This window comes from Phocoena sinus, chromosome 11 (assembly GCF_008692025.1).
Source record: "Phocoena sinus isolate mPhoSin1 chromosome 11, mPhoSin1.pri, whole genome shotgun sequence".
Taxonomy (NCBI): Eukaryota; Metazoa; Chordata; class Mammalia; order Artiodactyla; family Phocoenidae; genus Phocoena; species Phocoena sinus.
In genome coordinates, this window is record NC_045773.1 from 74,248,386 (window position 1) to 74,265,989 (window position 17,604).

A 17,604-nucleotide genomic window follows, 5' to 3' on the forward strand; every position below is an offset into this window, starting at 1 on the left:
CTTTTTTTTTTCCTACCATGATACTGGATTTAATATAACAGAGGTTATATAAGCATGACATGTTCTCAGCTGAGAGACAGTTCTAGCCATAGAGTATCATAAAATTTAAAAGGAGACTGGGAAGTGTCAGGGGTAACAAAGAGAATGGAAGGGGCTGTACAGTGGGACAGGCTTAAAGGTGAGTGCGGGACGGGCTGGAACAGGAAGCATCCTGGAGGAAATGCTCCTGACACGGATGAAGCAGGGTCAGCCCTTCCATCCTCTCTCAGTAAATGAGCAGAGAGGGTTGGGGCAGCTCGAGGTGTTTGGGATATGGTTCGTTCATTCATTTAGCAAATGTTTATTGAGCACCTGTTCTGGGCTAGATGATGAGCTGGGCTCTGGGGATGAGGATGATGAATGAGACACAGGCAGCTTGTCTCCATGGAGACTGCTGCCTAGACCCTACTTCCCAAAGCTCCCTCCTGGACCAGCAGCATCAGGACCACCTGGGAGCCCTCAGGCCCCACCCTAGACCCACTGCATCAATATCTGCATTGTCACAAGACCCCTGGGGGATTCGAATGTACGTTCAAGTTGGATAATGGTCTGGATCACAAAGTGAAGTGCCACTTGAGCCTTAAGTCCTGAACTTCTGTGTCTCTTTAGTTCATGAGGCTTCTCAGGCTGAACTCACCAATAGGCTGGAGGTGGGTTGGGATGCCTTCTGGAAAGACAGGTCTAGAGCAGGGTTTTAAAGAAAGCTAGAGGTTTTAAAGTCAATATTCTGTGTAGCAACTTTGTTTTTCAATAAATTATCCTTGGGACTTCCCTGGTGGTCCAGCCAGTGGTAAAGAATCTGCCTTCCACTGCAGGGGAGGCGGGTTCCATCCCTGGTAGGGAACTAAGATCCCACATGCCGCGGGGCAACTAAGCTCGCGTGCCACAACTACTGAGCCCGGGCGCCTCAACGAGAGAGCACACGTGCTGCAAAACTACAGAGCTCACGCTCTCTGGAACCCACGCGACACAACTACAGAGCCCAGACGCTCTGGAGCTCGCGTACTACAACTAGAGACAAGCCTGCACGCCACAACGAAAGATCCCTCATGCCTCAACAAAGATCCTGCGTGCCGCAACTAAGACCCGACGCAGCCAAAAAGATAAAGAAAATAATAAAAAAAAAAGAAGGAAGAAAATAAAGTATTTTAAATAAATGAATAAATAATCCTCTCTAAGTTGCTGATAAATACCAGACTGGATTTAACCCCTGGTTTCAATTCTTATGTTTTAGTATTACTGGTTTGTAGCAAAAGAGTTTAAAAGCTGAGAAATGCCTGGTTTGCCCTACGTCCATCGCTGGCTCCATCATGTCTTCTGAACAGTTTATCCACGCTTCAGCTTTTCTCACGTGAAATGGAGAGAATGTTGCCCATCCTGCCTGGATAAGATCGCGACAGATTTGACAAGGAGGATTCATAATTGGGGTGAATTTGAAGTTTTGGCTAGAAGGTTCAACCCACTACCTGGATTTCACATCTTGTCATTTCCAGCCCCAGCTCCACCACAAATGGGGAACCCATTCTACGTGCTCATTTCCCCAGAGCCATTCTCCACCGAGAGTCAACAGAGAAGAGGGAGACTTTTCCCTCAAAGCTACTTTCTAATCACAGATGAGGGACTATGAGTGCAGTCACCGTATAAACCAACAACAGCCCTCCAGACCGGTACGCGCACAATGACAGGTAGACACCTGCACCCACACTCACCCCATGCTTTGTGGTCTGAACACCATGGGGCTTAACGGCAAAGCTACCCCATCATGTCTTGGCACTAATACAACTTTACACGCAAGCACTTTTTTTTTTTTTCAGATTAATTGATCGATGACCCTGTTTATTTGAGGAGCCATGTAATGGCCGTAGCTGGCACATAGAAATATCAGAACACACACTAGCTGTTTGTGTGTGTGTGTGTCTGCATGGAGGGGCAGAGAGAGAGAAAGGTAGAGATTGAGTTCCCACGTGCAGACTGTGTAAGAGTCTGTATCCGTTGCACAGGATAAAGTAACGGTAGCCCGAGGTGCAAGAACACTGAACTCGTGTTCGAATTAGTCATTTAATGCTCCTTATTCCCCAGGCCTTGACCCGAGGCCAGGCCAGACCAGGCGAGCTCGTTCTGGTCAGACGGCGGGAAATTCCAGCACATGGAATGGTGTTGGTGGTCTCAGCTCTACTGCTGGGAGCCCACACAGCTAACGGCGGCTCTCTCCACTAATGAATGCGCCCACCCACGCAGGACCCTGCTTGCCATCCCCCTTTCCCCCTCCTCCCTCCCCAGGCCTGCCGCCTTCAACAGCCCAATGCCACCAACCGCCTTCCTGAAGACTTCATTTCAGGAGCAACATCTGTGAAATTAGACATGGCCAGAGCGACGGCCTTGATCATAAGCCAAATCCAAGACCCTCTGGAGGGATGCTCTGGGCAACCGCTGTAGGTGCCAAAAGGAATTGTTCGACCCTCCCCCTCCCTCCGGCTCTCAGCCTCAAGGACCCTCCGTGGGTGTGAAGACAGCCGAGCATCTCTGCAGGGCGCTCCACACCTCGGAGGTGGGTCCCACCGAGCCTAGGTGGTTTTTCCTCGTAAGACTGTTAATCAAAGCAAAACGGTAACCCAACAAACAAACGAAATACCCTAAGTTGGCCCTGGGCACTGGGCACGCAAGGGTGGCCAAGGAAGGCAGGCTGAAGGGCTCCTTTATGACCAGAGGCGTTTTTGAAATGAGACAGCAGTGGCTGCTTTGTGAGGAAGTGGGAAGACAGTCCCCCGCATTACCCTCTGCACTGTGGTAGTCCAGGGACCACCCCGGAGATGCCCTCGTGATAACAGCCTGGGCTCAGGCCTCCTTCCAGGAAACCCGTTGTCCCAAGTTGGACACAGCTATCTTCCTCCAAAAGAAAACGTTGGGGTTTCTTATAGCATAGATCTGGAAGCCCACGCCACCTCAGGACCTCTGTCTCTGAGCAGCGCAATTACAACGCACGTTCCTTCTCCTTTTGACATATCGCCTTAGCTTTCATCTCTGAGCACGAGGTTGAATAAGGGAGGGTCGTGCCCATCCCCTTGGGAACGCCTGGCCTCCAGCCTGGGCCCACCGTGACCTGGGGCTGAGGGCAGAAGGGAGGAAGAGGTGAAGGAAGGAAGGGCCTGGGATGAAAACGGTTGGCTTGGAATAATAAATGCACACACTGGCTTCTGAACGCGGCTTGCCACATCCTGGGGAATCTGGAGAAACGCTCCACCCCTGCCCCCCACAGAAGCTGGCTTTCACGAGGCTGCAGGAAAAAGCACAGGGGGCTTTGATAGTAAGGGGCTTGTTAGTTCTGGGCTAACGGCCCTCCCAGGCCGCTCTGACTCCTTTCAAATACTTTCCTACTTTAGGTCAAGGAAGTTCATAAAAGCAAAGACTGGAGGTGATGGAGTGGGGAGAGGCAAGGGAGGAAGAAGTAGTTGATGGAGGACAGCTTATCACCAGGCAGCCAGCGACCTCTGGAGGATCCATCAGGCCTGGGACATATGCCCCACCCTGGGTGCAGGGGACAGATAAAGCAAGATGGCTTCAAGCCCCCGAAGGAGACCTGGCGTCTTCTGGAATTCCCAACTAAAGCTCAGGATAACCGAGTCCCTGAACGCAGGAGATGCTTAAAAGTCCACGGGCTTCCTTACACTAAAACATGAGGAGCTGTCCCTCGCGCTGATTCCTCCACCTGCCAGAAGAGGGCAGCACATACTTCTACATTACCGGGAAAGCTGGACTGCCCAGTCCAAAGGGTGGGTTCCATGGGATCCGGGGGAGGGTTCATGAAATGAATAGCAGAAGCAGTAGTAGCCATCACCTATTGGTGCCTACTGTCTGAAGCGCTTCAATGCATTCATTCGTTTAATTAACATGATAGTGCCAAAAAGGACACTATTATAGTCTCTATACTAGACATGAGGAGGATGAGAGGCATAGAAGTTAAGAGAACTTGCTAGTGTAGCCCTGGACTGTCTAAGACAGAGCTCAGCAAATTACAGTCCAAGGGCCAAATCCAGCCTACTGCCTATTTTTGCACTGCCCCGAAGCTACGAATGTTTTTTACATTTTTGGATGGTTGAAAAAAAAGTCAAAAGAGAATAATACTTTGTGATCCCTGAAAATGTGAAATTCAAATTTCAGTGCCATAAAGGAAGTTGTATCGGAGCACAGCCACGCCCATCGGTTGACGTATTGTCCGTGGCCACTTTATTCTTCCAGCAGCAGAGTCGAGCAGTGGCGACATCCTGCAGAGCCTGAAAAGTCTAAAAGTTTGCCAAACCCTGAGCTAAGAGATAAGCACTGCTTGTTTCCAGGCAGGAGAGACAAAGGGATATGGGGTTAGGACAGCCATCCCAGAGGGATCTGGAAGCAGTATTGACCTCAATTCGCTTTCCTTCCAACAGGGTAGCTCAAGGTCAAGCAGAAGGGAGGGTTTGACATTTCACGCTTAGACTCTAGGAAGTAACGGAATGTTAGATTTAAAAAGGGCTATGGGAGGGCTTCCCTGGTGGCACAGTGGTTGAGAGTCCGCCTGCCGATGCAGGGGACACGGGTTCGTGCCCCGGTCTGGGAAGATCCCACATGCCGCGGAGCGGCTGGGCCCATGAGCCATGGCCACTGAGCTTGCACGTCTGGAGCCTGTGCTCCTCAATGGGAGAGGCCACAACAGTGAGAGGCCCACGAAAAAGAGGGCTATGGGAATTGCCTTCCATATTTCATCGAGACTAAGATGCACATTTTTTCACATTTGTCATCTTCAAAATCAGACTGCGTCTTCCCATGAAAATCTTAGAGTTTAAGTGAAAGCATTTTTGTTTACTTGAAGGCACTTTTTGTTTCTTAGTGGTACTTAAAATAAGTGTCTTATAATAGTCGACCACTTAGGTTAGGAAAAGGTCCAACCTCTGAAGGTTCAGTCTCTTTTTGTACCCTTCCGTTGACGGGACCCTCTCTTCTTTAGTTGGTGGCCCATTCTGCAGATTTAACTGTAAACTTCTTAATACTGAGCTGAAGTCTTGTGAGCCTCAATTTTCTATACATCCAATGGTGATTGTCTTGTTTAATATATGTACTTAAGGGCTCTTACAGATCTTATTAAAAGGGAGTGAGGGGGCTTCCCTGGTGGCGCAGTGGTTAAGAATCCCCCTGCCAACGCAGGAGACACAGGTTCGTGCCCCGGTCCGGGAAGATCCCACATGCCGCAGAGCGGCTAGGCCCGTGAGCCACAACTACTGAGCCTGCGCGTCTGGAGCCTGTGCTCCGCAACGGGAGAGGCCCACGCACCGCGATGAAGAGTGGCCCCTGCTCTCCGCAACTGGAGAAAGCCCTCGCACAGAAACGAAGACCCAACACAGCCAAAAATAAATGTAAAATAAATTAATTAATTTAAATAAAAAAAGGGAGTGAGGGGCATGTGCTAGGGAAGAGGCACTTTGACGCAGGGGCAAGCATGAGCAGAGCTGGACGCAGGAGGAGTCTGTGTGTTGGTCTGATGGAGCCAGGCAGGCTGTGGACAGGGGTGAGCTCATGCGGACACGAGCCTTGGAGAACGTGGCAGGGAAAGATCGCCAGTGCTACAGGCAGATTCTTTTTCTACTAGCATCCACCCGGAGCATGGCCCACTTCGGGGGGCACCTCTTAGAAGAGAAGACAGGAGTGCTTTGAAGATTCGGGCCTGAATGGAGGAGGGAGACAAGGAAGGAGTAAGGAATCCAGCTGTGGCTGGTTTGCTCAAGCTGCCTTTCCTGAGGGCTCCGGGAGATGCTGGGGGCGAGAGAGGCAGGATGAGAGTAATTGATATTGTGTTGATAACCACGATGTAGGTCTTCAGTCACATGTCCATCCAGAGAGAATGACCAGCCCAATGATGAGATGAGCTCACCGAGGTTTCTAGATACCCTGAGGGTCTTCTTCAGGATACGTGGCTGTGACTATCAATTTTCTCAGAATAAACCCAGGGTGCCTGCTACCTGCTTCCAGGTCCCAGGAAGTGAAGCCGCTGACACAAGCCTCAGGAAGGGAGGAAACCTTGATCCTTATTTGGAAACAGAACCAAGACTGTTCAGAGAAGCTCATGGCTAATGGAGACTCATTTGTCTGGTCAAGGATCTGGGGCCAGGAGGTGGCAGGAAATGTGATGCACTTGCCTTCCCCCCACGCAGTGGCAGCCAGGTGTGGATTTGGACTGGGGACCAAAAAGCCAGGTGCTTTTCATTTGGAGACATATGTCCTGGATTTTCTGGGACAGTACTGATTTCTTATAATTTGATTATTTTCAATGAAGGCAATTTGTTAGACATGCGATTTTTCAGTTTGGAAAATATGGCCACTGCACTTACAACTAATAAGGTCAACAGCTAGAGAGACAACTCAGTGCAAGCATGGGACTCTAAACACATAGCACTGGGGCCAGCACACCATGGGTGTCCAAGGAAGGGGCTTTAGGACTTTATTTAGGAAGTTAGAAGTATCTTACTAGGGCAAATATTTTAGCAGGAGTATGTTAGGATATGCCAGTGTCTTCCATAGCTAGAAAGGGGGACATCTTTGCAAACACAGCACAGGGGCCCATCAGTCATAATGAAAAGAGACAGACATGATCCAGCAATTCTACTTCTGGGTATTTATCCAAAGAAACAAGAACACTAAAAATTCCACTTCTGGGTATTTATCCAAAGAAACAAAAACACTAACTTAAGAAGATATCTGCACTCCCACGTATACTGCAGCGTGATTTACAATAGCCAAGACATGGACATAACCTAGGTGTCCATCAATGGATGAATGGATGAAGAAAATGTGATATATATGTGTATACACACACACACACTGGAATATTATTCAGCCATAAAAGGAGGAAATCTTGTCATGTGCAACAACATGGATGGACCTAGAGGGCATTATGCCAAGTGAAATGAGTCAGAGAAAGACAAATACTGTATGATCTCACTTATATGTGGAATCTAAAAACAAAACAAACAAAAAACAGAGCTCATAGATAACAGAGAACAGATTGGTGGTTGCCTAAAGCAGGGGTTGGGGAGCAAGCAAAATGGGTGAAGGGGTTCAAAAGCTATAAACTTCCAGTTACAAAATAAATAAGACCTGGGAATGTAATGTACAACATGGCGACTATAGTTAATAATATACCGTATTGCATATTTGAAAGTTGCTAAAAGAGTGGATCTTAAAAGTTCTCATCACGGGCTTCCCTGGTGGTGCAGTGGTTGAGAGTCCGCCTGCCGATGCAGGGGATACGGGTTCGTGCCCCGGTCCGGGAAGATTCCCACATGCCGCGGAGCGGCTGGGTCCGTGAGCCATGGCCGCTGAGCCTGCGCGTCCGGAGCCTGTGCTCCGCAACGGGAGAGGCCGCAACAGTGAGAGGCCCGCGTACCGCAAAAAAAAAAAAAAAAAAAGTTCTCATCACAAGAAAAAAAATTGTAACTGTGTGTGGTGATGGATGTTAACTAGACTTATTGTGGTGAACATTTTGCAATGAATACAAATATTGAATGATTATGTTGTCTACCTGAAACTAAGACAAGGTTATGTGTCAATTAATAAAAAGGGAGGGGGAGGGCTAAATTGGGAGTTCAGGATTAACAAGTACACACTGCTATATATAAAATAGATAACAAGGACCTAGAGGGAACTATATTCAACATCTTGTAATAACCTATAATGGAAAAGAATCTGAAAAAGAATAGATATATATACATAAATATATACATGAATCACTTTGCTGTACACCAGACACTAACACAACATTGTAAATCAACTATACTAAAAATAAATTAATAATTAATTAATTAGTTAATTAATTAATTAAATGCCTGTTGGATTTAGCCCCACGTGCATCACTGATGACACTTATGAAGGTTGGTCTAGGCCATCCCTGATTGGGTTGCATGGAAACTGAATAAATGGAGATACAGAGTGTAGTGTGGATTTAAGAATCTGTCTATGGGGGACTTAGCTGGTGGTCCAATGGTTAAGACTTTGCCTTCCAGTGCAGGGGGTGAGGGTTTGATCCCTGTTCGGAGAGCTAAGATCCACATGCCTCGCGGCCAAAAAACCAAAGGAATATTGTAACAAATTCAATAAAGACTTTAAAATTCATCCACATGAAAAAAAACACCAAAACTTAAAAAGAAACTTAAAAAAAAAAAGACTCTGTCTATGAAGGAGATTAAAAAAGACAGAGAGAGAAACAGGCCTAGGCAGGGAAAAGAAGAACATGGATGTCAGGTGTAGTGAGGACTGAAGAGGAGACGGGCGGGGAGGGGTGCAGCCAAAGGGCGGGGTGAAGACGGAGGAGTCATACTGCCATGAAGTCAGCGGGCCTGGGCTCCAAGAGAACAGGAAGGGGAGTCACAGGAGGTAATAGACAAAGAAGATGACAATAACAGCTCCTCTATGACTACGACTCAAGCCCCAAATCGGGAATACTTGTCATTCTCCTGGGAGGCTGGTTTGCTTTCATCTTGACCAGGGTCTCGTGGTCTGCCGTCTGCATTCAGCACTGGGGCTCTGGGAGCTGCCTTTCCTGTCGTGCTCGTCCTGAGCTCGTTTTATGACCCGCCTTGTTCTTCTTTCTCACCTCCTTCTAGGGTATGTTGCTTTGCAGAGCTTTACGTGTCCCTGTGAGTGGCTATAAAGCCGTTCGTATACATTTCAAAATTAGAAAGAAAGCCCCCAAGACGGATGCATACAGAGGCGGAAATAAGAGAGAAAGCCAGACTTGAGGGGGGATGAGATGAGGGAATTTCGAGGGAGCGTTGAAGGACCAACGGTGGGAAAAACACCACTTAGCACAGAAATAGGTGGTACAGGCAGCCTGTGTCAGATGTGTGAAAAAGGAATATGCAAATGTAGGAAGGAAAAGCCACGAGGCTGCATATGATCTATGGATTAGATACAAACAGAGGGGTTTGGGACTTTTTAGACCTCTTAGCAGGGGAAGAGAGCCCCGTGGACATGGGCTTGTGCAGAGGATAAAGGAACGGTGATGGAAAATGGGGGAAAGTACATGAGAATGAGACACAAGCCAAAAATGAGATGGTCACGTGGGCAGGGATATTAACTACATCTAGGGACACGTGATAGGGCTGGAGGAATTAAAAAAGGACTTTAAAAATAGCGAATAAGAATAGAGAACTAAAAACACACATGAGATCCATTTGTTAACTGCCTGGACCCTGCAGTATGTACAAAAAGTGAAATAAACCAGTAGAATGGACAGGACTGAAGCAGAAGAAAAAAGAGAGGTTGGGGGAAAAGAAAGTAAAATATAGTAATTTATGCCCGGATTAGAATAAACAGCTAAAATGAGCTTCTTGAAAGCCAAGGGGTTTGGCATAGGTTTTTAAGAGTCTGTTCAAACGGCAGCTTGAGCGTAAAAAGTGCAAAATACAAGATGGATATTCAGAGAGAAAAGCCCAGGTCCTCTTACAAGATGACAGAGAAGAGTGGGAGTGACAAGGTAAAGTAGGGTGTCAAAGAAACCCCTCGAGGGAAGGGATACACCAAACTGACATCCCAGCGGGCAGAGCGCTGAGCAAGTTGTGGGGTTGGGAAGCGAGGGGAGCCGGAACTGCTGAGTCTGGGGGCTGCTGCCCAGTCTTGGGTCGCCTGGGGTCTGTGTGCCACGGTGGCATCTCTGAGGAAGGTGAACGGAGAAGTGCCAGGATGGGTACTCGCAGAGAGGGAGGACATTAGAGATGGGGCCACCAGCGTGGCTGAAAAGTGGCCTCTGCCAGGCAGAGGCAGGATGCAGGATGCAGGATGCAGGATGCAGGATGCAGGATGCAGGGCAGAGCTGAGCACGGCTAACTCCAGGCTTGTTACCGGACATGCCAAAGGTGGGATGGATCATGCTGGCGCCCTCCCCACCATCCTCTGCTTCAGAACTCTATAAACCTTCAAGACTCAACAAATGACAAAACCTTTCCTTGCAAGATTGAAACACGAATGTGCGGGGCCCAGGGCAGGGACTCCTGCAGCCGAATCTAAATGCAGGGCTGCTCTCTCCCATCTCCAAGACGCCCTTCCTCAGGCCACATGGTTTCTTGGTCTCTCGCTGCACCTCCGAGTTCCAAGGGAGAAGGGCCTGTGCTTCTGGGTCAGCCTGACTCTCCCGTTGAGTAGGGTCTGAGTTATGGGCTGATGCAGGTGAGAGAAGCAGTCGGAGAAGGATGCCTGAGGACAAGTCCAGAAAGCTGAACACAAAAGGCAAAGCCTCCCATGACCTGGGCAGTGTCTTATATCATAGATCAATCTTTTCTGTAAAGTTTTTCTTCCTCATCTTCACGACCCCCCAACCCCCTGCCCCCTTCCTCACTTGCTACTCTTTCTTTATCTTCCTCCCTGGCTCCGCTCCCTCAGACCCTCCTGACCCCGTAGCTGTGGGTGATCCTTGGGTGTCATCCCTAGAGCTCTTCTCACTCACGAACTCCCTCGGGTATCAAAAATCCACAGACACTCAAGTCCCTTTTATAAAGTGGCACTGGACAGTCAGCCCTCTGAATCTGCAGATTTCACATCCATGGACCAAGGGAGCCACTGTATACTTTGGAGAGGAGGAAAATGCACCAAGAAAATGGGAACCAAAATTAAACAAGTAGAAAAGAGACTAAATGAGTGGGAGATTTGGAAGTGCTGGTTGGGGGTCAAAAAGCAGGAGCTGAAGCAGCTGTTTCCGATGCCAGTATTCGTGTTTGTCTCATTTTTGTTCTAGTGATAATCAAAGTTAACATTTAAAGAGCGCTTACGACGTGTCAGGCAGTGTGCTAAAGGATTAACTTATAAATAAATGACTCTGCATGACAAACCTTGGATATGCTATTAATGGCCTTATTTGTCAGGTTGATGAAATTGAAAGCATTATTAAGTATGCTTTATAGATGCAGAAACGGAGGCTCAGAGAGAAGTCTCTCGGGCAAAGTGGTACAGCTCTAAGTGGCAGATCTGGGACTCAAACCCAGGTCAGTAACTGCACGTTTGCATGTTTCACAGGCCCCTGTCGATGGTCAGTTTATCGAGGACAATGGTGTTGTCTCATTTGTCTTGGCAAGTCCGGAACACAGCCCGGTGCCTGGCACACAAGGAGCACCCTTTAAACATTAGCTCAGACTTGGATCCACTTCGTGTAATCTGTGTTTGTTGAACGAATAAATGAATGACTGAAAGTACCAACTAACGGACAACTCCCTTGGGTGCTAGCTGTGGATGGCTCCTCCAGGATGGGGTCTTGAGTTCCAGTAGCTGGGGTCTTTTTTGAGGATTTGTGAACAACAGGGAGATTCTGAATGGTGGTTTCTGTATCCACCACGGGAGTGGAGAATTGATCCATCATGTAGAACCAGGTCACAGTGTGGGGTGTTTTCACGCTTTGTTGTTGACAGGGCAGAAAAGGACCAAGAAGACAGTCAGTGTGTTTCGGGGCTGGGTGGCGGGTGCTGGGGTATTATGTGGAGGGAGGGCTCTGCTCAAGAGAAAAAAAAAATTGAAAACACAAAAGGGACAGTCTGAAAAAAGGATGTTGGAAAAACAAACGCAGAGCTGAAGATGCAGAAGGCTGTCAGGGGAAGCCTGGGGGCTGACGTTGATGCCCTTGCAGAGACCTGTGAGTACAGAGCTCGGACAAAGCAGAGACAGGGTGTGGATGGTCTCACAGGCCAGCGGCTGGGTGGGGTGGCCGTGGTGCCAGCTGGCCGTGGTGCCAGCTCTCGGACGGGCCCACCGGAGCTCCGGGTGCTGGCTGGCTGAGCCTAAGAACTTGTGGAGCCAGCTGACCAGCTGACCGTGACTGAGGGTGTGGGCTTGGGGAAGAAAAGCGAAGGGGGCGGGAGGGGAAGCTATAGTCACACTGAAGGAAGAACTTGGTGTCTTGTTAAAAGGCAGGAGCGAACAGCACAGAGGACTGTGATCTGGGGGACAGGCAACTGGGGACAAGGGAAACACTGGCGCTTTGAAATGTGCAAATGAGTTTTAGGGGAGAAGGAGTCACAAGCGCAAAACCCATCATAGAGGAAAACAGGGTAAAACAGAAGAAGCGGAAACAATGAAAATTGGAGAGTGTTCAGTTTACGAGAGACCGATACATGATGTTCAGTGGTTGCTTTGGCTTTGGGGGCAGGAGAACTATAAATACGGCTCATATGTAAATACCATTCACAACCTGAGAAGTCTGGAAGGCTCGGCTAAGACAATCTGTCTGCTGGCGCTTCAACGGCTATGAAGGAAGATATTTGCGGCTGAAAGGACGCTGGATGTGGAATCTGAAAACTGGAATTGAGAGCCAGCTTAGGCCCTGGGGGCGAGGACAAGCCACTGCCATCCCATTGCTTCTGTGTCTGCAGCAGGGCGAGGGTGGGGGTTGCCTTTCACACGATCGATGGCTGTGAGGGCTGCATTAGCCACCTAGGGCTGCCACCACAGAGGACCACTGCATTTAAGCCACCGTGTGGCTTAAAACAACAGAAATCTCTCCTCTCCCAGTTCTGGAGACCAGAAATCCAAGTCAAGATGTCACGGGGCTACGTACCCTCCCAAGGCTCTGGGGGGGATGCTTCCTTGACCCTTTGAGCTTCTGGTGGCCCCAAGCGGTCCTTGGCTTGTGGCTACAGCACTGTAAGCCCTGCTCTGTCTTCACATGCCCCCACCCCCATCTCTGTGTGTCCCCTTTTCTTCTTCTAAGGACACCAGTCATTGGATTTAGGGACCACACTAAATCAGTATCATCTCATCTCGAGACCGTTACCTAATTACATCTGCAAAGACTCTATTTCCAAATAAGGTCACATTCTGAGGTCCCAGGCAGATACAGACTGCGGGATGATACTCAACACACCACAGGCTGCAAACATCAATGAAGCAAAAGCGCTGAGTACATTTAAAAGGTTTCCCTCATGCTTCTCCTTTTTCTTGTCCCTAAAAGGCCACTCTCGCTGCAGTGCCTCTTCATGCACCTCTAATGACTGCCTTGCCACGGATAAAATCCAGTCCCCCCAGCTGGCACTGCAGACTCCAGATGCTTCTCTGGTCTCTGTCACTGGAGTTTTCTCACCCTCCCCACGTCTTCCATCCTATGTTTCCAGCCAACTGACTCCCCCTGGATCTTCACCACCCAGGTGAAACCCCTTCAGGAAATCTTCTCAGATGACCCAAAGGTGAATCCTTCCTACTCCTGAACCCCTTTGGCAGATACTCTCCTCCTCTCATAGGGCAGATAATCAGACTCCCTTTGATGAAGCCACCATTTACATCTTGTCTTGTTATTTTTGTGAACTTAAGCCTTTTCTTCTGTACCAGTCAGGCCTTGAAGACTGCGTGTCTTTTTCTAGTTCTTTTTCTAGAATCTAGTTCTGTGCATGGCACGATCCAGTTCCACAGCGGCTGTTAACTGGATCATTTACTTCCCACCACACCACTGTTCCTGCCAAAAGTTCATCCAGGCTGGCTTTCCTGGTCACTTTGGTCCAAAGAGATGTCTTTCTCTTCTGAGCTCCTGCAGCAGTTAGCTCCAAGGTGGTCCAAACAAATGGACCACCTTGTTTCAGGAGCCATTGTGTGTTCGTCTGATATACATTCAGTTCCTTGTTCATTCATGAAGACTCAAGAAGTGCTGTCCAGCCAATCACCATTCATTCACTCACTCATTCACGAAGTTTTCGTGATGCCCTTGCTCTGCCTGGCTCAGCACTGGGCTCCATCCTCCTATTCGGACGGCAAGCAAACTTCCTCATCCTTCTTCCTTCTCCTCACAGGAGCTAACACTGTTCTAAAGTTACACATGCTCGATGTGACAGTTCTATTCAAATTGCTTCAGCTCATGCTTAAAGGACCAAGTCAAGTGAGGGACTAAAAGTACTACCAGCTTAAATGAGGAGCTCGAACCCCTCTGAGAAGGCACCAGAAGAGAACCAAGTCTGAGTTCCATGGCCAATGCTAGAAATTAAGGGCCGGGTGGAGGCTGAGCCAGGCTTGGAGAAGAGGCTTCCCAGCACCTTCTGCACTTGCCGTTGGGGGGAATGGAGAGGGCCGGGCTCTGCCTTGAGCATTTACCACCACGGTGATTGCCCTGTCCCACCATGGGCTCTGGTCAACCCCCTAGAAGCCGCAATGTGTTATTCCAAACAGGACTTCCTGTGAGCGCAGCAGGGTCATGAACTGGGGACAAACAGACAGTAGTACGGCCGAGGCAGGACGCTGTGTGCGGTGTATCATGACGTGCGCTATGGCAGGCTCAGAACACAAACTGCATCCCTCCTCCAGTTCCACAGTAAGGCTCACTGGCCGTTTCTCCTGCACTGGCCGGAAAGCAAGATCTACCACCCACTCTCCTGCATCAAGGGGGCCTCAGGGCGAGTGAATAAAAGCATTGATTCCAGCTGCTTCTCTGGTCTGAGCATCTGAAGATGCCCTGGGCAGGGGACAGTGCCACCAGGGTCTCTGGGTAGAAGGGAACCACTTACCAGCGTTGTTCTGCTGCTTTGTGTTTTTGATGTAGGCGGAGAACTTGGAGAAGATGTCGATGCCCGCTGTGTTGGATTCCCGGTGCTTCGCAGCCAATTTGGGGTACCTGGAATGCAAGACCAGTGTTCTAGGGTCAGTGAGAACTCAGACCCCCTTCCCATCACCTCACGATGAGTTTCTAGCGGGAAACACTCTTGTTTCTAGCAGGATCTACAAATCTTTTGGTGTTTTTCCAACCCATCCTCTAGGGAGGTGGGCACTTGCATCTCTAATGATAGAGAAAACTAGAGTCCAGTGAGGTGTGGAGAACTGCCCAGGAACGCAGCCTGTGGGCAGAAAAGCAGAGCACCACTCAGAGGGTCCAGGGTGTATTCTCTTCCTGGGACCGCCAACAAGGATGCGGCAATGCCCAGGCCTTAGTCAAAATTCTCAGTGAGTTCTCCTCTGCATCAGGTGGGGTCCCAGACTTTTCCCCAACCCGTGTTAAAATAACTATCCACTGCCAGGCCTGCGATTACAATCCTAGCTGCATGGAGCTAACTCTAGGAGCAAGAAGGTGCTAGGCACCTCGGCACTGAGGCCTCGAAATCATCTCTTGAAAGGAATGGTCCTCTTCTGAAATATTCTCATTTGTGTGCAGGAATCAGATGCAGAAACTACCAGGCTACGTCAGTGGGACAAGCATTTACAATTGTTTTATTTCCAGGCATGGAGATATATTTGCAATGACCCAGCGCCTCTCCCTCATGCATTCTTCCATTTTGAAGCCAGAAGAGTATAAGAGGCAAACTGGGGCTAGGGCTCTCTCCTACTGGCCTTGAGACCAAATGAGGCAAACTTGCTTTGACCCCACTGGCACCATCAAAACAAGCCATTCCAATTTTCAAAAAATATTATTTCACAAACATTTTACATGGATGGCCAGGCAACGGTGGGAGGAGACGGGGGACAACTGCTTCGTCATCATTATCACCAAGTATGTGGACCTTTGTGATCTCTGGGTGAATAGTGTGGACTGAAAACTATTTGGCTACTTTATGTTTAAAATGCAAAATCTTTTTTTTTGGTTTAATGTTTTAAATAACTTGAACCAAAATGCCTGTAACAAGTCTTTGTGTTCTTTCATTTTTTGGCTTCTCCGCTGACCACTAGCTAGGACCACCCACTCCTGGGCCACATGAGGTGGCTGTCAAATTTCAGGTACTGCCATTGGACGAGTCCACGGAAAGCCACTGGGTCCAGCCCTCTGCCAAGAGTCAGATACAGAGGCATTATCGTCCTCATTTTATGGGGAAGCAACCAGAGACCAGAGACGTTAAATGGCTATTTGAGGGCTCGTGGGGAATAAATAGTGGAGGGACCCTGAGAACCCAGTTTTGGGGCGCTGAAGCAGTGACCCTCCCACTGCATCACATCACTTCTCCAATATCAGCAAAAGGTAACTTGTACTGTGTCCACTACGTGCCAGACACTGTTCGAACCCCTTCGCAGTTTCATCATTTACTCCTCACAATTTCATTGGTATTGTCATTAGCCTCATTTCCCACAGAAGACGAACGAGACACAGAGAAGCTAAGCAATTCGTCTAAGTTCACGTGCCCAGGTGGCAGACCCAGGAGCCCAACCCAGGCAGTTTCACTCTGGAAGCCCAGATCTTAAGTTCCATGTCTTGTGGCCTCTCACCGACTCTGCTGTTTACCCTCCAATCTCTCAAACACCCCCTGGAGCTGGGCTGAGCACCATGGAGGAACTCCCCTCAACCACCAGGAGGGGGCGCTTTGCACAGGTTCTGCACACATATTTTCCTGAATACCCTGAGAATCGTCAATTCATCTGCTCTGACTTGGGGTACAAAGCAATTGTTCCTGCAGGATGCTGGGTTAATCTTCCAAGACAAGGGAATTTAGGATCATCCATCCCTATTTTGGCTTTCTCACATAGAATTAGGCATGCTCTTAAAATGGAATGTCTTAAATTATTTTAATATATACCAAGTGCTCCTTGTTTTTGCTTGATAAGGCAATAATGTAAAGAGAGAAGGGCCTAGATAATGCATTTTTCCTTTGGGTTTGTTGGTTTTTTTTTTATTTATGCCATCATTTGATCAGACTTCCACTAATCTGACCGTTTCTTCATGGCCAGTGTGGGCCAAACATGATTGGGTGGCAGCAAATCCAAGACAGGCAAAAAAAAGGGCCATGTGTTCAGGGAGACCATGCGAGTGCCGTCCTGTTTTCTAAGCACTATGATTCATCGAGATTTGACTTTACAGCATAATGTCCCACTTGAAGACTGTCCTTGTGGGAAGTGTGTCTTCATATATTAACCTTACAGAGTTTGGTAACTAGATTTGGGGCAGCTACTGTACCGGATGTTAAGTACTTTTATTTTAGCTCCATATTTACACTGCATTTTAAATATGCAAATAAGTGGGTTCCAGGGTACATTTTGTTTCTCTAAAAGGCTAACAAATAGTACTTCATTTATAGAAACATCTTTGAAATAAGATTGTGATGTCATCTGGTGACAATCAAAGAGATCGGCAATTTCTCTAACTCAAGGGTGAGCAAATGATGGCCTATGGGCCAAATCCAGCTCAACATTTGTTTATGTACCTCCCATGAGCTAAGAATACTTTGTATACTTTTAAATAATTGAAAAAAAATCAGAAGAAGTATATTATTTTGTGACATGTGAAAATAATATGAAATTCAAGTTTCAGCATTCACAAATAGAACACAGCCACATCCATTTACTTACATATTGTCTATGGCTGCTTTTACTCTACTAAGACTATATGGCCGCAAAGTCAAAAATGCTCCCTGGCTCTTTCCAGGAAAGTTGGCCAACCCCTGCTCTCAATAATGAAAATTTCTCCCCACTCTGTTTTTAAGATATCTTATTTCAAATGCATTCATTTTAGATATGCACTTAAGCTTCATTCTGGGAAGTAAAACAGTTGGCCACTCATCAAAACAATTTTTTTTTGTAAATAGTAGCAAAAAAAAATAAGATAGGATTGCAGATGGAAATGCTCTGATTGGCTTAGAGTCCCCAAAGACGTCTCACTGA

General features: G+C 48.0%; 1 protein-coding gene across 2 annotated transcripts in view; it reads right to left on the minus strand.

Moving 5' to 3' along the window:
- Positions 1-17,604, minus strand: part of CLIC5 (chloride intracellular channel 5) — a 164,984-nt gene that overhangs the window by 24,171 nt on the left and 123,209 nt on the right. For both annotated transcript variants that reach the window (XM_032647614.1, XM_032647615.1), the window contains exon 4: positions 14,532-14,638. In XM_032647614.1, coding sequence (XP_032503505.1) covers positions 14,532-14,638 — 107 coding nt within the window. The remainder of the gene's footprint in view (positions 1-14,531; positions 14,639-17,604) is intronic.